We start from the raw sequence: 22,640 nt of genomic DNA, 5'->3' as shown, positions 1-22,640 counted from the left end.
AGCTATTGTTTGAGCTACAACTACTGCAAAAAGACATAGTATGTCAGCAGTTACCCAATAATTTATTTTGTTACAACTGTAACACAGACACTTATAATCTAACTTTTAAAAGTATAAATTATAATCATGGACTAAAACATGATCAGAGGATCCAGTTTACTGCCACAACTAGGTTATGTTCCTCTGAAATCTAAGTGAAACTACAAACATTGACGTTTCCATCAAGTTTCGGTATTGCAACAACGGCTATTCATTCCCGGTCACAGTTGATATTGAGCAACCTTTCTGTCCACACCTCATTTTTTCTGTTGGTAAAAAGCATGTTGAAACAAATCTACCAAAATTTCAAAGGAAGTGAAAAGCTGCTTTAGAAATTGGTTCAAAATGATAAATTCTGACTCAGATCAACTGAATGTTTCCTGAATTTGCATTAAAAACAGCTTAACAAATGGACTGTTTTATAACAAACCTGATATGATTGCAAGAAAAGCCAAAAATTTGTTACTTTTCCCTTTATTGATGGCTGTATTCCACACTTAAACACTTCCATGCTCGAGACCCACTTCATCCAACTCAGGCTGATGGGGGACTGGAGTCTATTCCAGCTGCCACTGGGCAAAACGACCCAGCCTACATCAGTAATATCAGCTTTAAGCCTGATTCCCTTTGTAAAGAAAAAATACCACACAAATAAAATGTACAATCACCTTTAATTATAATGAATCATTTTCAACAAAGAAATTACCCATGTTCAGGTTTCACTCACATTACTTGGAAATCCCACATCTGTTACATGATAATAACCAAAATACAGACAGTCCATATCTACAGGTAGAACACAATAATCAGTACAGGTACAGAGGAGCAGTGTTAGTTAGGTTTAACTGTGTCTGACAAGGTTTCCTATGGTGGCAGCGGCACGTCACAGCTGCTTAAAAAAAACAAACATTGGTGATTACAGTGTGAGGAGCTCCCCTGACAGCCGCACATCTGCCAACAGCTGGCTCAGAAGTCAGAGTTGTAGTCCAGTTCAAGAACAGAAGAAGAGGAGGAGGAAGGACTCGCTGAGATGCTGGCTCATTTCCTCCGTCTGCTGCTCGACGGGTGGCTGGGTGACTGTCTGCTGCCACTCCTGCCAGGAAAGAAACAGTTTTTATGGAACTTTTCTAAAGACGATGAGAAGTAGGATGATGAATGTAAAATATAAGAGGATCCAGCACTATAACTGTCTGAGCTGAGAAGAGGAAAATAATCCAAATTAAAAGGAGATTTTACCTAAAGTCATTATGGAAATAAATTAATTGGACACTTTCTGAACAACATTTCATCGTAATGTAACTATCAGAGATCAAAGATTAATGTACTGATGCTGCATCGCTGGAGATGATTAAGAACCAACAGGAATGGTTTACTCCTTCCTTCTTGTTTCCTTCACAGGTGTTTGTTGCATATTCAGATGGACACAAGGGAAAGTGTGGACAGCATAGAGCAAATATCCTGAGCTAGAACTTTAATTTTGGTACATTTCTCTTCAATTCTACCTAGCGATCTTCACTGTGTCGCCCTCAACAGGCCAATTCAAGAACTCCAGTCAGCAACACGAGTGTGACAAGTTGTGGTTGAATAGTAGGAAACACATTTAGCAGGTTTTATGGCTTGTTTGGTGATAATGCTGCTGGTGTATTTTTGTTGTTCTTTTTTATTTAAAATGTAAATTTATGAGGTATTTAATTTATGGGTTAGTCTCTCTGAATATGATGCTGACACATTTATGCAAAAATAAGTTATCAGCTGAATTAATGTTTTCTGTGCCATCGCTAGTACTGATGAACCTTCAGGTAAAATATTAGCCAAGTATAACTTGAGCAAAGCTGGTATCTCTGAATTTTACAATTTACTGAAGTCAAAATTGACATTAACCCTGGAAAAAAACACGGAGGTTTCATAAAAAAAAACCACAGATTTCTGGGGGAAAAATTACAGAGAATCTGGGAAAAGATAAAATGGATTTAATAGTGCCGACAACTGTTTCAGTTCTGGTAAAGAGAAGTTTAATGTCATTCGGGGGATACAGACCTGCGGCGAGGCGAGGACGGAGCCGCTCTCACGTGTCTGGGAGGAGAATAACTGAGCGAGCGAGAATCTCTCAGCGAATCAGCCGGCACCCGGTGAGGCCTCGCAGGGCTGCTAGGAAAACACAGTTCTCTAAATACCACATTTCAGCAGCAGCAGGTTTCATCTTTACAACTGCTTAAAATGCAAGGGATGAAATAAAATAAAATTTAAATAAATTTAAAAAATTATCATTAAGCAAAAGAAAAAGTAAAATAAAGTAAAATCAATGGGAAGTAATTAAAAAAGATTAAATAAAGCCAAACAAAGTAACTTAAATAAAATTAAATAAAATTAAATGTAATTAAATTAAATAAAATTAAATGTGATAAAATAAAAAAAATTATAAATATGTGATAAAAGTAAAAAAAAAAAAAAGTAACAAAGTAAAATAAAAAATGGGATGAAAAAAAAATACATAAAATTTGGTTAAAAAAAAAGATGAAGATGAAATAAAGTAAAATAAAAAGAAATTAAGAAACAAAGTAAAGAAAAATGGAACAAAATATGTCAAATACAGTGAAAAAGTGTGAATTCTACCTCTTTTTCTTTGGATCCTTTTCATCATCAGATGAGGAAGAGGATGAAGAAGAGCTCGGGGCTTTCACTGTGTTCCTGTTTAAAAGTAAACAAAGCTGTAACAACCAATCAGGAGTCCGGCAGCCTTGTTGTTCCGTCATCAAATCATCCCTCTGAGGAAGAAACCCGTCCTCCTACTCACCCTTTTCCCTGCTCTGCTTCAGACTCAGAGCTGTCTGAAGAAGAGGAGGATGATGAAGAGGAGGAAGATGACGACGATGATGATGATGATGATGAAGAGGAGCTGGAGCTGCTGCTCCTGTTGGCTTTCTTGCTTGCGTTGGCCTCGTCACCGTTCAGGGCGCTGTCTTTCCGGACCGGTTGCTCGGGGAGCCGGCGGGCCGGCGGTGACAGCTGCTTCCTGTTTGGACCTCGTAACAATGGTCGCTGGTCTTGTTGGCTGCCTGCTGGAGACTTCTGGGCAGCAACGTCAGGGCGCCGTGAGTCTGACGGCGCGCCTCTCCTCTCGGAGGCCAGAGCGTGGGATGAATCTCTGGAAGGGCCCTGTGAAGACGCGGACCGACTCTTCGGCTCTCTGTCCTGTCGCTTGGCGTCTTCCTGATCTGTCCTACGGTCTCTCTCTGATGGTGCTTTTGTGTCCTTCTTTTCTCGAGGTGGTGAGGGCGAGGACGCAGAGGAAGAGGAGGAGCTGGAGGAAGATGATGATGAAGAGGACCTGCGGGGTTGGGGGACTTCTTTTGGTTGGACAGGCAGTTTTTCTCTTTCCCTTTCTCGCTGTGCCTCCCTCTGCCTGCCTCTCTCATGCTCCCTCCTGTCCCGGGAGAGGGAGCGACTCGTCCTCCTCCGACGCTGTGGAGAGGGAGAGCGGCGGGATCTGGGGAAAAAACAGAGGAAAACCGATAACTCCAGACCGCACAGACACACACACACACAGCCAACATTTAAGGAGGCTGAAGAGCATGAAAAAAAATAATTAAGTTCAAATCTGAACCCTGTCTGAAGGTTTTTCTAAACATATTCCTTCCAGAGGTGGAGAAATAATAAAATTTTACCAAGATAAACACAAAGAATAGTTTGAAATGATTTATAAATGATAAAATAATAAGACAGATAACTGTTATTTGTCAGAGGGCAAAAGGAGAAACTTGAAAGAATCGATTCAAGCACAGGGACAGTCGATAGCAAACAAGATGGCCAAGGGAGAAATCTCTGCATCAATGGGTGTGAGGGAGCAAATTGGCTTCTATGAAACTGAAGAAAAATAGATCTGCAAGGTCCTAACAGGGTGAAGAATGAAGAACACCAAACAATGAAGGTCCAAGTTTAATTGGAACCTGGGATGTCATGAATTTATGATTATCAAGATTATTGTCCATTAATTCATTTCCCAACACTTTAAATGTATAAAAATCACATGAACATTCCTTTCAGGTCTATAAGCTTTAAACAGGACTGTCAAAGTTATATCTTCTGTTTTCAAACTGCTTAAGAAATTGCTGCATTTTGATTTGTTTTGAACCTTTTAAAAACTACAATAGAAAAGGTCCGTCTGTGCCATCACTGTTATTTTTGTTTACAGTGGGATCATTTCCTGGAGTTTCCTCAAGTGCTTCATATTTCTATAAACTGTGCAACTTAAGCTAAAGGTTGTAAAAGTCAATGAGCAAATATAACTTATAAAAAGGTGTTGAAATTATGTCATAAATATAAATAAAATGCACAAAACTCTTGTAAACTGTTTTAAATGTAAAATCACAAGTCCAAAACTGTGAATTTATCCCCCAGAGGGTTAATATGCTCAGTGCACAGAAAGTATACTAAATGAGTGTAATTTTCCTACAGTTATGCTGCTTTCTGTTAGCTCTTGTAACGTTAGCGTACTGGAAGGAAACTAGGGAAGTTTAAGACCTGCAGAGATCCAGCTCACTTTCATCAAAGTTCATGTTTTACCTGATTGGAGGACTTGGCCGCCTTAGTACTCTTGATGTGGATCCGCTGCGCCTCCTTGGACTCCTGGACCGAGACCTGCTGCGCCTCCTTGGACTCCTGGACCTGCTCCTCCTGATAGCTCTGTCCTGTTCTCTATTCTTGTCCCTGTCTCTGTCCCTGTCCCTCTGTCTCTCTCTGTCCCGCTCCGACCAGGCTGGAGGAGGAGAAGCTCTTCTAGACCGCGGTGGGGGTTCCTGATACTGTCTTGGAGGTGTGCGACGGACTGGGGAAATCCTCCGAGGGGGAGACTGGGACCTCTTGGCAGGGGGACTGGCTCTTGTGGTCCTCCTGGGTCCGTCCCTGTCCCGGCCCCTCTCCCTTTCCCCAGCTTTGGCCTGTGGAGGAGAGTACCTGCTGCCTCTGTTGTCTGCTCTGCTGGGTGGGGAGGGAGGTGGACTGGGGCTGTCCATCTGTGTGGGACTGTAACGCTCCTGTCCTTTTGTAGGAGCTCTGTGGGACGGCCTCTCCTTCTCATGCTGGTCTCCTTCAGCATCTCTGTCCCTCTGAAATCGTCTACCTCCATCGCCCTCAGAAGCAGAGGCGGAGCTCACCTTCCTCCCGTTGGCGATGTATCTCTCTACAGCAGCTCCGATGGAAGAAGGAGGGCTTCTTTCCTTTCCTGCTGGCCCATCTTTCTTGGCTTTAACCTCATCTTCAGAGGAGGATGAAGAAGAAGAGGATGAGGATGAAGAAGAGGAAGAAGAGCTATCGCTGTCGCTATCACTGCTGCTGCTGTCACTGCTGCTGGTCTCTCCTCTTTCCTCCGCCTGCTTCGTCTTCTCTTCACACTTCTTCTCCGTCACAGGACTTCTCGTCTTCTCTGCTCTCTCGCTCGTCTCCGGTCGGTCGTTCCGAGGTCGCTCCGAAGGTTTCGACCCGTCTCTTCGAACCTCCACCTCATCTCTTTTTCTCCCACCATCTTGTTCCCTTGCTTTTAGATACCGGTCTTTGTCGTTAGACCTCTCCACGTCCATCTCCCGTCTCCTCTCGTTCTCCTTCTCCCGTTGGCGTCCGTTGGTGGCAAGCGAGCGGAAGGCGGGGGGCGAGGAGTCCTGGGAAAGATGTGCGTCCCTTCTCTTGTCATTTCTCTGCTGGCGAGGAGAAGTTTTCGCCTCCGGCCTTGTAGCGTTCTCCTTCTTGTCCCGATCATTTGGTACCTTTAAGTCTCTCTCAGTCCTACGCTCCCTCTCTCCACTCCTCTCTCTCCTTGCTCTCTCCTTTTCGGGGGAAGGTGAAGGAGATGAAGAGTCATGTCTCGTCTTTTTATCTTGCTTGTTTCTGTCGTTTTCCCGCTCAGTCTCTCTGCTCCTTCCTATCCTAGTTTCCTGTTTAGAAGGAGGAGGAGGAGGAGGAGGAGGAGAAGGAGAAGCGGATGAAGAAGAGTCATGTCTGATCCTCTGAGGAGGACCCTCCTTTACTTTGTCCCTCCTTTCTTGACTCCTCGAACACCTCTTTCTCTCCCTTTCTATGCTTCTGGAGCGCCTCCTTTTCTCCATCTCTACGCTCCTAGAACGCCTCCTTCTCTCCATCTCAACACTCCTTGAATGCCCCCTCCTTTCCAAATCTCTGCTCCTGGAGCGTCTCCCTTTCTCCATCTCTCTACTTCTAGATCTCCTCCCTTTCTCCATCTCTCGGCTCCTGGACCGCCGTTTCCTCTCCATCTCTCGGCTCTTGGATCTCCTCCCTTTCTCCATCTCTCGGCTCCTGGATCTCCTCCCTTTCTCCATCTCTCGGCTCCTGGATCTCCTCCCTTTCTCCATCTCTCGGCTCCTTGAGCGCCTCCCTTTCTCCATCTCTCGGCTCCTGGATCTCCTCCCTTTCTCCATCTCTCGGCTCCTGGAGCGCCTCCCTTTCTCCATCTCTCGGCTCCTGGATCTCCTCCCTTTCTCCACCTCTCGGCTCCTGGAGCGCCTCCCTTTCTCCATCTCTCGGCTCCTGGATCTCCTCCCTTTCTCCACCTCTCGGCTCCTGGAGCGCCTCCTTCTCTCCATCTCTCGGCTCCTGGAGCGCCTCGCTTTCTCCATCTCTCTCTGCTTGCTTCTAGATCTTCTAGCTTTGTCCCTCTCCAAGGCTTTTATGGTTTGTGGAGTGGGTGAAGGAGACGAGGAGTCATGCCTCCTCCTGGCTTTCTCCGGCTCCCTCTGTCGCTCTCTCTCCACGTTGGGCCTCCTCTTAATGACAGAAGAAAGATTTGTTTTAGACTCAAAAACTGTGATTATGATCTGATCATTGCTCTCAGCCTCAGATTTACCCCTTCGCCTCCTTGATGTTGTGGGCTGTGCTCCTCGTAACCTCGTCTCTTCCTCTCTGGTGATCTCCCTTTTCTCCCCTCATCAACATTTCTTGCCGTTTGGTCCTGTTGGCGTGATCTTGTTGGAGGTGGAGACTGGCTGCTGCTAGAACAACAAATGGAAATATTTACTGAACTATCCTGTGTGGATTGAAATGAGGAAAACCAGCTTCTCTCACTGAGATAGAGCCAAAGTCGAATTTTTAAAATAGCAATATTAATAACTTTGTTTGTGGACATTTGAAGATAAATGTAAGGCTGGAAAACGACCAGAAACTTCATAAATAAGGAGGATAAAGTGGTTTTATGTTCATTGAACGTGTTCGTTTTTCTGTGAAAGCGGAACTGAACATATTATGTGAAGTCCCGCAACAAACTAACTATATTTTCCCAGCACTACGCCTACTTCACACTACATTACCCATGATGCACTGTGCAGTCTAGTGTAATAAACAGCAACACTGCTGCAGAGAAGCTGAAACGTGCCCATTAGGCAACTCAGCAACTTATGATTATTTATGGGATTATTACGTACTGTCTGAAACTTAAATCTAACACTTCTGTGTAAATTACGTCTGCCTGCGCTTAAAAAACGAGTCAGACCGTCAGCTTCATCAACATCTAACTTGACAAGACGTAGAGTTGAAGCATCTGTCCAGAGTAAGAAGATATGTATTTATAATATTTCGACACTTTGCAGCATGTTTTTGTTTTAATATATAGGGAAGCTGAAAATATGACCTTCTGTTACACTGAAAAAGGTTATTTAAAGATAAAAACAAAAAATACAATAAATTTTTGTCCTCAGTCGACACATGTTCTACATGCATATCCGTTTTATGTCATAGAATTTAAGGTCTAATAAAATTGATTTAATTGTAAAATAACAGTTCTTCTCTCACTTTCTCAAGTCCAGTCTTTCATTCTCACTTCTAAACTATAAAACTGAAATTAACTGAACTGTGAACGAGTTAAAACTGGTGAACCAGTTACCTCCACATTTTAATGATGCCTCTTCCCTTGTTTTTAAAATCTATGCTCGAAACACAATTTTTATTTGGTTTTTAACTCTAGTGAGATGTTCGTTTTTGTCATTTTCTTTTTATACTTATTTTAAATGTTTTTTATTGCTTTTATTTAGTTGTAAAGCACTTTGGTCAATTGTGATCAAGTGCTATATAAATAAAGTGGAGCTGGAGAAAACCGAACTGTGAATAAGTTTGAAACTGAAACGTGAATTTTTCATCTTGACCTGCGAGAACTGAACTCAACTAGTCCATGAGAAGCATGAACTTGCAAAACCCTGGTTCCATACATCGTCAATTTCTATCACCACCTTGATCAGCTGTTCATTAAACCGATGCATTCAACCATGCATCAGCAATTATGCTTTTCTGTGTTAGCCACGCCCACCTCAAATGTCCCACCAACCACACCATGCTTCTTGGAGCCCCACAAGAAAAAGTTCTGCTTGGCTGATGCGTCGAGAACAGGCTGTGAGACCAGGACCACAAGAACAAAATGACGTCATTTTGTTCTTGTGGTCTTGATAATGAGAAATTCTCGCTTCTTGCAGAGGATGTTAACAAGCTTAAGACCTTTCACTCATTTCATACCTGTGGGCCGAGCTGGAGGAGACGCTTCTGTGTCGACCTGATTTTGTTTTTGGAGGACTCAAACTTTCGCTCCTTTTTCTGTTTTTCTTTGAAATCTTCTGTTTCTCGTCTGAGGAACTTAAAGTGACGGAGATACAGAAAGTTACTCGTGAGCTTGTTCATAGAAAATAAAAAGTTATGAAGCTGTCTGAAGTTTGAACACCTACCTGTCAGCTTCTTCTTCAGACACCTCACTGGAAACACATATTTCTGTTAGTCGTTTAAAAGGTGAAATTTTATAAATAATAATAAAAAAAAATCTGGTGGTACCATTTCTTTTTTTTCTTTTTGGATTTCTTTTTCTCTCTGTGTGGAGATGAGGACGGACTTTCTGAGCCGCTTTAAAAGGAAACAATGAGACGTTAGAACATCCTCACATCATTTCACACCTCTTAGATGCTACAAGGTTCATCCTCTCACCTGTCTCTGTTCTTGTTTTTCTTTTTCTTCTTCCGACTGCGCTTCTTGGGAGGAGACTCTGAATCTGAGTCTGAATCTTCCACCAACCTGACAGAGAAAAACAACACGGACATAAAGAACACAAAGGTGATGGACGGTAAAGGTATAAAGGCTGGAAATCTTTGTTCCCCTCACGTATATTTCTGCTGCTGCAGTCTTTCCCTCTCCAGACGTTCCTGCTCTCTTTTCTCTTTCTCCTTCTCCTTGCGGTCGGCGTGGAAGGACGATCCATCCACGTAGTCGCTGGAGATGCCGAAAGCAGCGCGAAGACGGTCGTTTTTCTGCTGGTTGGCTGCAGCCAGGGCATGAGTCTCTGTCACACTGAGATAATAATAATAATAATAAATAAATAAGCATATATATATAAACTGCAATAATTAAAAAAATCAGGTTATTATTGTTTCAGGATAGTTTATTAAACTAAAACATCTTAATAATGTACTGATACCTCTCTGCACTAAAACAAAGAGGTAAATGTGAAATTTTCATTATTCATAGGTTATTATGCGGTTACGTTTATTTCACTGGTCCGACTCACTGGAGATCTAACTGTGCTGAATGTGGCACCTGAAACTATGGACATAATCCATTTGATTCCCATGATACAGTGATCACATGTAACTGAATGTACTAAATTATTTCTTACAAAGCAAACCCTGGGACATCTACATAAAGGGTTGGTATGTTTTTAAAAAAATACAGCAGGGAAACATCTAACACCTGCAGGATAGTGGGCCTTGAGGACCAGGGTTAAGGAACACTGATTTAGATAATTGTGCAGATGTGATGTACGTACACAGGTTTTTGAGCAGTGGTGGGAGGCGGCTCCTGCTTCTCCTGCAGCATCATACGGAAACTGCTCACCTTCTCCTCGATCTCCTCTGCAGAATACCTGGGCATCCAAACACAGAGGAGTGTTTCACAATTTACAGACGTCTGTGTGACGACCTGCGATGCTACCATTTCCTCCCACAATCTGGATGTAAAACTAATCAGTAACACTTTATGTTCAAAGAAAAGAGGAGCACATACATGTAAGATGCTATAAGCATTAAATATTTGGCATTTTTGTTTAGAAAATGTCTCAGAAGTCAGGAAACTGTGATGAAATAAGCAGTGAATCAATCAAAGCTGTTTAATTTTTTTTTTTTTTACCCTTGCTCTTCCATCATGTCTTGCAGCTCGGCACATTTCACCTCCAGCTGCCTCTTGCGTTGGTGCTCCAGGATGTCAGCGTTGGGCTGCCTATTCAGCTGACTCTCCAGCCTCTCCCGGTCCTTCTCATCCCGCTCGCCACCACGTTCATCCCGCGGCCGTTTGACTCGCAGGCTGGACAGGTTGCGCTGCACGTAGCCATTGGTGCCGCTGCCTCGCGGAGTCGTTAGGCCTATACCATTGTACATGGCTCTGCAAAGAGGGGACACACCGGAGGTGGTTAAATTAATTACCGGGCAAAACTGCAAACAAAAACTGGGATAAAAGAAAAATAAAACAATCCAAAAAAAAACCATTTTGTCAAGAATATTAAAATGTATGTATCAATCACTGTAACACAAATTATGTTTTTATACATGGCTGAGTTGAGCTCCAGTTAAGAGTTCAGCCAGGCCATTAACTGGACCACCATCACTATCCCGGAAAACACGCATTAAACAAAGCTGAAGTTTTATTTTACTGGACTGTCCAACAGCACAACTATATGGACTGTGTGAGAAAACATTCAAACTGTCTCTGTGATAAAGATCACAACAGCTAAATTCACTGCCCAGAACATGTCTGACAGAAGAAACAAAACACTATGTGAATGAGATGGATTAACAAACATTATTATTCTTATTATTATTTTGCTTTTTAAAAAAAAGGCGCAGAAATTTGATGCATTCGCTAATCACATTCATTCAAGAGTTCCTATGGCATTGTCTGGGTATGTTTGACTGTTTTTTGTTTTTTAGGCCATATCTACTCTGAGATGAGTTTACGAGTAAACACTAAAAATATTTTGCGTTTCGATGTTAACATCCACATGGAGCCTTGCGTTTTGGGAGCCCCAAAAACACAATTCTTTTAAAAGCCAGATACCAAACCATCATTTTGTTCCCACATAACTTTCTTGAGCCGAAGACACCATAGCTCCACCTCGTAAACTTTGCCAACAACAACGGAGGATTGCAGTGTGGCATTCATGCTGCAGAAGCTACTAAAGCAGATGTACTTTTTCATCAGTTTATACAAACATCTCCTTTTCAGCTCAATTCTCTGCCATCTTCCTTTTTGTATGTTTGTTTAGGTCCTACAGGTTTATGCACATTCTCTATGCGTTCTTCTCTGATTTTAATGCATTTCTGTGGCAGCGTTAAAGCACTGCTTACAGACAGGCCTGGCATTAATAACAGGGTTTTCTGGGGGTTTGTGTGGACACACATTTCCTGAAATGATTACCTTTACAAATACCATTTCATAGACAAAATCAGATTTATCTCCATGTGGCTGTCTCTTTACATGTACTTTAAATCTGATTTAGATAGCTATTACAAAAAGAACAACTACTAACATTATTTTTTACTAGTTAAATGTAAAAACATGTTGACAGACAAGAACAGCGGCCATTAGATGGCTTATCTTGGTGAACACAAAGCTAAACATGATGCAAAAAACAAAACAAAACAAACAAACAAACAAAAAAAAAAAAACACACACCATCGATTTGGGCTCCCCTTTTGTGTGTTAGTTCTATGTGCTCTAACACACACAATTACAAAATTATTGTTGTTGCTGCTTCTCCTCACAGCCCTCAAAAGCATGAACCTAACTTATTGACCTTGTCTTAAGATGACCGTTGGGGAAGAATAAAGTTTTATTGAATTGATAGCTGACAGATAGTTCATTCACCAATGTTGGAAGTTGCAGTTACAAGAAAAACATCTAATTGCTATTGAACTTCTAAGTGGGATCTTATATTTTTAATACATTCATGTGCGTAGAAAAACTTTTAATTTGGGTTTCAAAATTATACCATGATTTCTCTCTACAAGTTTCTAGAAACCCTGAAGACTGCTAAATCATAAAATGGCAGATGTAAACTTGCACCATTGTACTCTGCGTTTAAAATCCTCAATTAAATTAACGTGATTGGAAAAGAAATTTGACTGACAGACTCCGAAAAAATTATAGTAAAATCTGGAATCACAGTTTAAAAAAAAAAAAAAAAAAAAAAATCAAGACAATTGGCCGGCATTTTGTTGACACAGATTTGAGACGTGGGCCATGTTTCCCTGCCGTTCAGAAAATGTTTATGACACACTGAATGGGCCCGAGAGTCTTCTGACTCATCTAAACATACACTGTTAACATAAATTAGTATTTTATTTAGTGTAACATTAAATTTGTCGAGCATTAACACGTGCGCCAAATTAGGCCTGTTGCTACGTCTCGTCATAGGATGGCCCAATATTGATAAATAATGCTGAAATAAACAAAGACACAACAACAAATACAACGATGAAAACTATGAAGTGCGAGTCAGTTCACATTAAACATAATCAATGGATTAAACGTTTTACAATTATTTATGCCTGTTAAGAGGGCCCGAACACACATAAGCGTAACTACTCACAGCTAAGCTAACAAGTAGCGTATTAATTACGTACCAACTTCTTCTCCGGAACAGACGAGACAATATAGGCAGGAATATGGCACCTGGTTACGCCCTGTATAATCACACACTAAAACTGGCCTTGATAATAACCACTTCTCTGAAAGTCTGAAACATATAAAGTGTTATTTGCTAATGTTAGCTACCAGCTAACTGATCTCGTCTCCAACCACAGGATGAGCAAGATGAAAACCGAGTGACGTCAGACGCACTTCGTACGTAAAATTGAATGCGTTCAGGTGCAGAAAGAAAAGTAGAATATTTTTCGTTTGCTGTCAAAAATGTTTTATTTTAAATTCGAGCTTCTTACTTATTAACTTAAGAGAAAACGACCAAACCACTTTAAGAAATTAATTATTGAGTATTAGGAAAATTCCCCCGAAACAAAAATTAATTATGTATTCTTAAATCTGAGAATTTGCTGACACCAAGATGTGAATGTATTTGGTATTTAGAATTTTAAAATAAATATACTAAGAATCAAATATATCCCTACTATCACATTTGACCAAATTATATGTGTGTATAACTACCAAACAGGTTTAATGAATTAATAAATTATCAAAACTTGAATTTATGATGATCACTTAACATTTAAACGCATGTTTAGTTCTAAATCCATCCCAATCCTTAGTCTCCAATGGAAAATGAAAACAAGAGGTCCTCAGTGGTTCTTTTCCAAGGATTAAAACTAAGCTCATCTTCCTATAGCTGAATTATTCCTCAACCAACATCCAAAGGTCGATTGATGCTGTACAAGGCCAAACTCCAGGGACGCACACCAGGGTCAGCACACAAAAGCTTGCTGATGCTACAGTTTAACCAAACAAATTAAAGGCTTTTTGTAATGATTTCTGTGGTCATGTGAAAACTTAAGAGGATTATATTATCATTTTGGAAGAAAACATGCAGCCTGCAGAAGACTTTAATTTAATTTATCTCTTGACCTTCCAAACAATGCAATCTTTCTGTTGAGAAATAAAGACCAGAGTAATAACTGGAAGTCGCCAATGACAATAAATTAAATATTGACACGGGTATGAATAGTTTTCGATTAAGACCAAGATGATTTTTATCAGCAATTTGAAGAGATAAAACTCAATTACCCAGAATGCACTTCAGTTAATTTGACGCAGGTTTTCAGATAAAAACATCCTTCCTCCCTCCGACCGTTAGACGCTGGAGCCGCAGGTGGAGAGCATTGTAATCTGTGACGGTGTGAGAGTCGTTTCTCTGGAAATACTTGGAAATTCACTTTAAAGCTCAACCGATCGGCTAAGTAACGATGACTGAAGGCGACAACAGAAGTGCAAACATACTGGTGAGTATAAAATTATTTTGGTTTATCTTAATGGAGCATTTAAATGTTCCTATCCGATGTGGGTGTGTTTGCAACGATAGTCGATACTGCTAATTTGACAACGTTCTCACGGTCAGATCTGTTTGTAAATTCAATAAGATAAGTTAGTTCTAACTATATCAACGAGGAACTTTAAAGATTCTAGCTCTTAACTGTCGGTACAGACAGCCACGATTGTGTCACCGCTGGTTTTTGTAGCTAATGTTAGCCACCTGGCTAGCTTAACGATTAGCTTGCTAGGCTTAGCTTTTCTACAGACATTCTCTTTAAAACATGTGCTGACTTGCACGATTACATCTTGCTAGCTTTTCGTTTAAGCGTAATAGACTGAAATCGAGTTGTGATTATTTTATTCAATTTATGTAGTATGTATTTTAGATTGCGCAGAAGACTTGGGCTCTCTGCACCGTCATGTTGACAAGGCTTTATCTGTTCTTATCGGCAGATACACACACACACACACACACTTGAATACATTTTTAAGTTGGTGACTAAATTTAGAATAGTTTCCAACACGAGATGATCTGCGCAGACATCTGCAAATGTAATAAAATCCTACACAAGTCGAAAACGTGAAGCAGAAATTTACAGTTAAATATTTTTAGTTTTGCTTAGATGTTTTTAAGGGGGTTGTCAAATTGAGATTCTTTAAACCCAAACGATTTGAGCCTTTTTTGTAGATTTAAGTTTATAAAGGTGTTCCTAGTTAATTGCGGCTTAAAACTCGTATGCATTTTTTAGTCTTTTGTTTAATATAGTATTCTATTTTTATTAATTTAAAAATTTATTTATTTATTTTATTTAGTTTTTTTTAAAGGAACAGCCCAAGTTGCATACTGTAGAAGAAATAACCCTGTTTTTTTTTTTGTTGTTTTTTTTAATTGATAGCTCAGACCTAAATTGTACTAATGATGGAAGTTCCTGGTTTGGTTTCAAGATCAGATGTGTAGTTTCCATTTTGCTTAGTAATAAATGTTTGTGTTTAGGCTCAGGAAACGGCCCAGCTGGAGGAGCAGCTTCAAGGCTGGGGGGAGGTGATCCTGGTCGGGGATCGCGTGCTGCGCTGGGAGAAACCCTGGTTCCCTGGAGCTCTGATGGGTGCTACCACCATGCTCTTTCTGTGAGTCAGTCACCATCACATGACGGGGTTTCCTTCCCCTCAGCAATGAGCCAGTTGTGACAGACTGTAATTTTATGTGTTGCAGCTTAGCATAATCTGTTGCTTAAAACTTTATTGTCTTTTGACGTTTTAAACATATCCTCAGTCATGTTGTGACTTAATTGTTCTGCTGTTGAGAGGCTGATGCATCTTCATTGCTGTGGTCTCTCACAAGTTTCTCTGCTTTTTTTGCTCTTGTGGTGGTGTCTTTTTTTACACTGCACATTTTTAGTCAGTTTAGGTTTAAGCGTTACGCTTCTGTTAATAACACAACCAAACCTAGATAGAATGAAAACAAATATATTTTTTGCAGCAAAACACAATTGATCTGTACTTTGTATGGCAAGGCAGGTTTATTTGTAAAACAACTGAAAGTACTTTACATTAAAAGCATTAGAGGTGCATAAGAAATGTTAAAGGAGAATTTAAAAAAGAAAATAAATGGATCTGTCCATCTGGGCAAAAATTTCACCTAGTCTGACCCTCCAGCATTAAACATAAATCACCAACTGGACCTTCTAGTGTTTTTTTATCATTACATTTGCTGTTTTTGTTCCCCATCTGAATGGTGTGAACAAAAATCCTCAACTCAAGGTCATCACTGAGTTTTGGTTCTGTAAATTATTTCATTCTTGGACATCACCACCAAGCCATTCATTACTTTCACTATGCTTAAGTGAATATATTAAAATCACCAAGGGGTAAAAGTTTATATTTGAGTTTATTTTTAAAAACTAGAAATTAAGGAAGTTTCTGCAACTCTGCTAATAAAAATTGATTTTTTCTTTTTTCTTTTTTTTTTTTGTGGCTTTTTTCCTTCAATCTCTGGTCTACTTTCTACTGTCTGCTCAGCACAAAACTGCTGAATTTTTGTCTTATGACCTTTGGTTTTAGTCGAGTTAGTCATAACTCTTATTTGCCCACAAGGATTTTTTATTTTTATTTTTTTCTTAAAGAGTAAGTGACTATATTAGATGCATGTAGATTAAAGATGCTTGAGGGTTAAAAAAAAAAAAAAAAAAAACAATTTGGATTTTCTGTTTAGATTTGGTTATTTGCTTTTTGTTCACCATCTAACCTCATTAGTGCTTGCATCAAAACCTTTTGGAGTTTTGTAAACTTTCTTGACTTACAATTTTAACATTTTTCATGTATTTGTTTTAAAGAAATAATTTCTTTAAAACTCAGTTTTTGGTTGCAAGACATTAGACTTTGATTCAAAGGTTATGCAAAGCTTTTCCACATCGTTGGATCACAAAACCCAACAAGGAAAAACAATGTGGATTATCACAGGTTAGATTTTATGTTGTAACATTCTTTACTTAACCAACGTTTTGATATGGTTTGAGATGGTTTTTATGTTCAAAATGCGGCTTCGGTATATGTGTTAGCATGAACAAGTTACACATTGTTCTCGGCTCCAGTGTTGGCTTCCAGAGTAAAAAAAATTTGCTTTGTCTTTCTACTTAAGGATGGTTTACTATTTGGACCCATCAGTGCTGACTGGACTCTCCTGCACCGTCATGCTGCTTTGCCTGGCTGACTACCTTGTGCCCACCCTCGCACCCCGAGTGTTTGGCTCCAATAAGTGGTGAGCGCTTGACAGAGAAGCCATTTTTCTGCCTGTAAAAATGTTTTCTTGTCTTGATGTTCAGGATAATATCTCTCTACTATGAGGCTGTCCTGTTTTTTATATGTACACCTGAATGGACCGATGCCCTAGTTTCTAAGATGAGACTTTTAATGGTCTCAAAATGAAGTGAAGAGATCTGCTCTGTTTTTGGTCTGTCCCATACCAAATGACCATTTCATTATTATGCTGAGATTAAATGAGACTTATCACCACCACCCTGTTTCTGCATACTTAAGATGCTGTTACTTGAAACCAACCCCACAGGGTGTCCCAGAGCTTTGTGGAGCTTTGACATTCCATCTTGTGTACTGAACACCCCCCGCCCTGACTTGGTGTGCTCGTGAGAACCAGACACTCAGGACTGGATAGAGTGACAGCCAGTTCTAGACACACTATGTTTAACATGTGTCTTCCCTCTGGCATCTTTTGCCTCACAGTATATAACCCTGCATCAGCAGGACATGACCTTCACTGCTGCACATTCCACGTGCAGGCCTGTTCAGCAAGAATCAGCGGTGTGTTGCATGGATGATTAGTGCTGCAAAGTTTCACTCATTTCCTTTCAGTTCTGAGAAAGTTAAGTAACTGGAGGAAATTTGTTGATGTAATGGAACAAGTGCATACTTGCGTCTTAGAAATATATACTGTATATTGTATATTTAGTTGCAGCCTGACAAGCTGAGCTGATGTTGTAGCTTTAGCTGCAGTGCACCCTCTGAGACTGCAGCAGACTCAGCCAGAAAACTGGAGGCCAGTTAAATGAGCTGTCAGACTCTGGTCACGGTCCCATTTGGCTCCCTGAAATAGACTGTGGTGGCTAAGCAGAAAATATAGGCAAGTCGTCCTCTTCTGCCCTCCTGTCAGCCTCTTCTTTTGCCCTCTTTTCTGACATCCAACACACCTGATTAAATTTATGAGACACTGTACAAAACATGATAGGCTTTTGGATCATTTTAATTTGAATCAGGTCTGTTGGAGCAGGTAAACATCTGAAACATACCATTTTAGTTCTAAAGCACTTTTAAAAACGACTTAACAGCTGACCAAAGTGTTGTGCAATAAGTTAAAAAACTTGCAGGTCTTCGGCCCTCTAGGACCAGGGTTTCACACAGACTGTATATAAAAGGTGGACGGAGCCTTCAGGACGTCACCCATAGGTTTCTGAAGAGCTGAACTGAAGCTCATTGGGTGGTTCCCACTGTCGCCATCTTGGCAGCGTTACTCATGTAGTCATTCCCGGAAAATCCAAAAATGGACAAAGAGGTGAAGTTGATAGGGATACTGTCAGGATGGGGATGGATGATTGACACCCATCAAACTCCAAGCTAACGGTAGCTAACCAGCTAACGGAGGTAAGCGGGCTAAAGCTAAGGCGTGCTGTTAGCCAGCTAAAAATTGCGGTTGTGCTGCACTCTCCCTTCTTCCCACGGATATTGGATACCTGTCAATTAAAAGGACACGTCCCTAATTATGCCAAATTTCAAGATTAAACAACATCCAAACTGATGAGTTAGAAAAAAAAAATTCACCCTGCTCACAGTTGTCATGAAGGTAAAGTTGACCTAATAATCCTAAAACTTTTGTACCAGGCTTTAAACATGTTCATTTCTGCTGTGAAGTTGGCCTTTTTAACATGGCAGTCTATGGGGGTTGACTCTGTTTTGGAGCCAGTAGCTAGCGGATGAGGGGTGAACTGTAATTTTTTTACACTTCCGCATAGGCTTCACATTTCACCGGCCGAGGTTGGGTCTTGGTTCCACACCACAGACTTATGTTGTCAACAGTTTCTCAGGAGCGGTAGTGGTGTGGTCACCCTTTAGGTGATCTACAGAAGTGTATATCCCATCCAGGAGGTTTACAATCTAGCCAGAAAATGTGGTGTTCAGTACTATGTTGCTAAATAGCCTTGTTTTGTTCACTTAATCACTTTACTAGAAATTAATAAATCTAATGAAACTGTGTTAGATTTTCTCTGAGACTAAGGACTTGCTGTATTTCCACTGGAGAAACTTGGTCTTGATTTTTTTTTTTTTTTTTTTTTTTTTAAACCCTTAAAATGACCTAAATATAGTTCTAACCCTTGATAAATTATGACAGAGGTTACTTCCTTCATCTTGAAGATTAGACTGAAGTGTTAATGAATGTTTCAGAGCATCCTGTTTCATTTTAACTAAACCGAAACCCCTGGTTTTTGTGGTTAGTTTGGGTTTTAATCACCCCTCCAAATCTTGTGCATGTGTGCAGGACCACAGAGCAGCAGCAGCGTTTCCATGAGATCTGCGGTAACCTGGTGAAGACTCAGCGTCGGGTGGTCGGCTGGTGGAAGCGTCTCTGTGCCCTCAAAGAGGAGAAACCCAAAATGGTACTATTTTTAAAATCTGCCATTAGATCTGGGCTGCGGCACAGAAAGTGAGCCTGCTGCAGATTTCAGCCTGAGAACTGCCTGTTCTCCTGCAGCTGATGGATTCTTTAAGTTTGTTACAATGGGGAGCTTTTTCTTTGCTCCAGATAAAAACATCAGCTGACTTGGCTTAGCTGCTCCACTTAGAGCTCAAACTGGGTTACGGGCTGTAATAACCAGATTTTTCACAGCTTGCCTGCTAGACACACACTTTGTCAGATCCTCATTTGGTCTGGACTTGTGCATGTGTGCTATACACATCTTTGGCTTTGTTGCAACACATGTGAGGGGAATTCTTTAAATACAGCAGTGTTAGAATTGACTGTAATGTGACATGTGATCTCCCTGCTCTCTGCAGTACTTTGCCTCAGTGATCAGCAGCCTGCTGGCCGTGGCCTGGATCGGACAGCAGGTGCACAACCTGTTCCTCACCTACCTGATCGGTGAGTATGGTATGACTGGTGGTAATGGCTCTGTTTTCCTCCTGAAGCTGAAGAACAAGGGTGGCAGTACCAGCCAGGAAACAGTGACGTTGTCAGAAACCATGAAGGTCACTTTCCCCACATGTTTATGGACTTCAGACCCATAATTGGTCAAACTGGCTGTTTTCAATCTGACATGCAAAGTCCTCAAAGTATCCCACGTTTAGAGAAAAACAAAGTGAAGTCACCCCCCACCCCCTCCTGTTTTTATCCAGTGCCAGACCTGATGGGTGCAGCTTTTGATCTCAGTGTGTTTCTATCTTTTGGAGTGTCATATTTCACTATAAGACAAGAACTGGTATTGCACATTATATTGCAAACTTCCAGATGATGCAGCTAATATCTGGCTGACAGCATATACCGTGTGTGCATGTTTTTGCTCCTGTATATTTGCAAAGAAATCAAATCTCTCCTGTAATTTGCTGTAGTTGAGGCTATAATTCATGCTTCTATGTGGTTGTTTAGCAAGATGCAAACATTGATAGAAAGCAGATTTTTTTTTTTTTTTTTTTTTTTTGGGGGATCTTTATTAAAGACTTTATATCAACATTTTTCCAAGTACATCTCAGCATTTGGACAACTTGTACTTGAGATGGGTTTAAAAAGAGAAAGCTATTGCTTATATTAAAGAAAAGTGTCATAGTGCTCGTTGTAAGCAGCCAATGTGTTATCTATCTGCTGGCAAATGATGATTTGAGACATGAGGGAGTGTTTTAAAAAAAAAAAAAAAAAAAAAAATGTGGTGTGTGGTTTCTCAGCCTGGGGACGCTGCAGGGCAACAACGGCTGCATGAATGTACATAAATAATGTGAGTGTTGCATCAAAATGAGTCAGAAGCACGCTTTTGAGGTCAGAAAGGCGTGTATGGTTGCTTTAATGCTTCATTGTTCGACCTGAGTAGTTTCTCACCAGTGCTTACTTTAAATGCACTTTTCATTCATTGGGAAGACCTTTGCAGGTATTTGCATATCTGTTGCGAGCAGCGAAACTGCCATGATGCTTCCTGTTAATGTGACGCAGCAAGAAATTAGATCAATACCCGGATCCCTGAGACATTTACAGTCACAGTAGTGAAGTCCTCATCAGCTTTAGATTATTGATGTACACTGAAGAGGTTGTTTACCCCTTCAGGCTGTTTTAAAGAAAAGCCTGAAATGTGTCAAGGTCACTAGAATTTGACTGCTGAACACACCTTGCATGACACAGCAGGTAGCCTGGGTGTCAACTGTTCAGTGTGTCAAGGTGCGTTGACTCAAATCAGAAGTAGGAAAGAGTTCAAGGGGCACATGATTTATGACTTGTCTTTATGCTGGTACTTTAATGTGTAGTAACTCCCCAAGCTGCTGATGTCGCAGACTTTATCCAACTCAAAATGGAAATGTGTAAATTCCAGACTTGAACACTGATTTTTAAAAGAAGCTTGCACAGAATTGGATGAAGTGACGCTGCTTTATTTCTCCGTAGTGAGCTTCCTGCTGCTGCTGCCAGGCCTGAATCAGCATGGTGTCATCACAAAGTACACCAGCATGGCCAAGAGGGAGATCAACAAACTGCTCAAGCAGAAAGAAAAGAAGAACGAGTAGATGAAAGTCTGGATAAAAGAGAGGAGTCTGCAAGATGATCCATGAAATGGAAGGTGGACGTTTGGAGAAGGAAAGCCAGAGAGCAAAAGCTGCAGTGAGCCTCCTGCTTTTTGTTTCACAACAAAAACGCACTTTTTTTCTCCTTTTTTTTTTTTTTTTTTTTTTTTTTTTTTTTTTTTTTTTTTTTGTTTTACACATCAGATTTAATTTTCCCACTTTGACATTTAAACCTCTCCACCCCTTCACATTGTATAAAAACTATCTGCCGTGCATGCAGCCACTGTATGAAGTTTCACACGTTAAAAGCTGGTGACCGAGCACCATGAACACCGAGTTAAGATCCTTCTGTTTTCTAGATCAGCTGTTTCGTTTTAAGGCATCAGTAATGCTTTTAAGTTATTCCCTCTCCTTCCAGTGACTACTGAGCAGTTGTTGTAGCATTACTGCGTATTTTTAACCTCTGTTTCCTCAGTAATTATACTATTTGGGCGAGTCTAAGGCAAAACTTATGAACATTTTACCTTTTTTGTGCTTATTCTGCTTTGATTATATTTAAAAACTGGATTTAAAGCTGAAGTCATCAGGAGTAAAACTGCTGTACTGCTGCGAGCTCAACCTGGATCTTTTAGTGCTTTTTAAACCCCCAACAGCGATGTTGGGGTCTGTGTCTCTGTAGTGGTCCTTGTACTGTCCTTGTACATTTATGTCCATGGTCTTTTTGTTATATATATATATATATATATATATATTTTCGTGTTCTTCCTCTTGTCTCGTCTCTCGTTTAATAATTTGTCTTAATTCGACAATGAATAAAGTTTGACTTAACCGGGTTCTCTACAGTCTTTTTAGTTATTGCCTGGTCAGAAATTTATTGTTTGGTACCATTCTGCTCCCCCCCTACAGAAAGTTTTTCCTCATTGTTCTGAGAAAATGCAAACTCTGTTGGGCTTTCTCTACCACCACCAAGGAGTACACAAATGTGGACCCAGACATTTAAAAGCAGGGACTCTATCCACTTCCACCTTCCACGATGAGTGGATGGAGTTCCTGTTGCTGTCGGAAGTTAATCAGTAGCTCCTTTGTCTTTTTGACATTAAGCAACACGTTTTTTTTTTTTTTTTTTTTTTTTTTTTTTTTTTTTTCTGGTTTTAAGAGAAAGCTACCCGTTTTAAAAGGAGAAAAATAAACGCTAGAGTAAACGGCACCACAAGCCAATGAAGTTAAAATATTCAACCTTAGAATAAACGTTTTATTAAAACAGTTAAAGCACCATTTGCTGTACAATTCATATTCACTCCCAACATGTAATGAAGTGAAAGCTCTGC

General features: G+C 40.5%; 2 protein-coding genes across 7 annotated transcripts; one reads left to right on the top strand and one right to left on the bottom strand.

Annotated features, from left to right (window-relative positions):
• Positions 1-691: 691 nt before the first annotated feature.
• srrm2 (serine/arginine repetitive matrix 2) lies at positions 692-12,899 on the bottom strand. Of its 6 annotated transcripts, none has more exons than XM_042011974.1 (15): positions 12,693-12,899; positions 10,201-10,452; positions 9,842-9,937; positions 9,181-9,366; positions 9,007-9,093; positions 8,857-8,925; positions 8,754-8,780; positions 8,548-8,664; positions 6,893-7,037; positions 6,255-6,812; positions 4,603-6,221; positions 2,834-3,526; positions 2,653-2,727; positions 2,077-2,187; positions 692-1,132 (listed from the first exon to the last, which is right to left on the bottom strand). In XM_042011974.1, the coding sequence occupies exons 2-15, from the start codon at positions 10,446-10,448 to the stop codon at positions 1,078-1,080; spliced, it is 4,086 nt and encodes a 1,361-aa protein (XP_041867908.1). In that variant the 5' UTR covers positions 10,449-10,452; positions 12,693-12,899; the 3' UTR covers positions 692-1,077. The 6 variants fall into 6 exon arrangements, with proteins under 6 accessions (XP_041867908.1, XP_041867924.1, XP_041867916.1 ...); XM_042011990.1 differs by having other exon boundaries at positions 4,603-6,236; positions 6,600-6,812; XM_042011982.1 differs by having other exon boundaries at positions 4,603-6,486; positions 6,652-6,812.
• A 961-nt stretch (positions 12,900-13,860) lies between these two features.
• Positions 13,861-22,145, top strand: arl6ip1 (ADP-ribosylation factor-like 6 interacting protein 1). Its single transcript, XM_041972902.1, has 6 exons — positions 13,861-14,018; positions 15,044-15,177; positions 16,688-16,807; positions 19,094-19,211; positions 19,609-19,693; positions 21,197-22,145. Exons 1-6 carry the CDS (start codon positions 13,983-13,985, stop codon positions 21,313-21,315), a joined length of 612 nt encoding a protein of 203 aa, XP_041828836.1. The 5' UTR covers positions 13,861-13,982; the 3' UTR covers positions 21,316-22,145.
• Positions 22,146-22,640: the final 495 nt, after the last annotated feature.

This window comes from Melanotaenia boesemani, chromosome 2, assembly GCF_017639745.1.
Source record: "Melanotaenia boesemani isolate fMelBoe1 chromosome 2, fMelBoe1.pri, whole genome shotgun sequence".
Taxonomy (NCBI): Eukaryota; Metazoa; Chordata; class Actinopteri; order Atheriniformes; family Melanotaeniidae; genus Melanotaenia; species Melanotaenia boesemani.
Note: the sequence above shows the minus strand (reverse complement) of the source record. Positions and strands in the feature narration are given on the sequence as shown.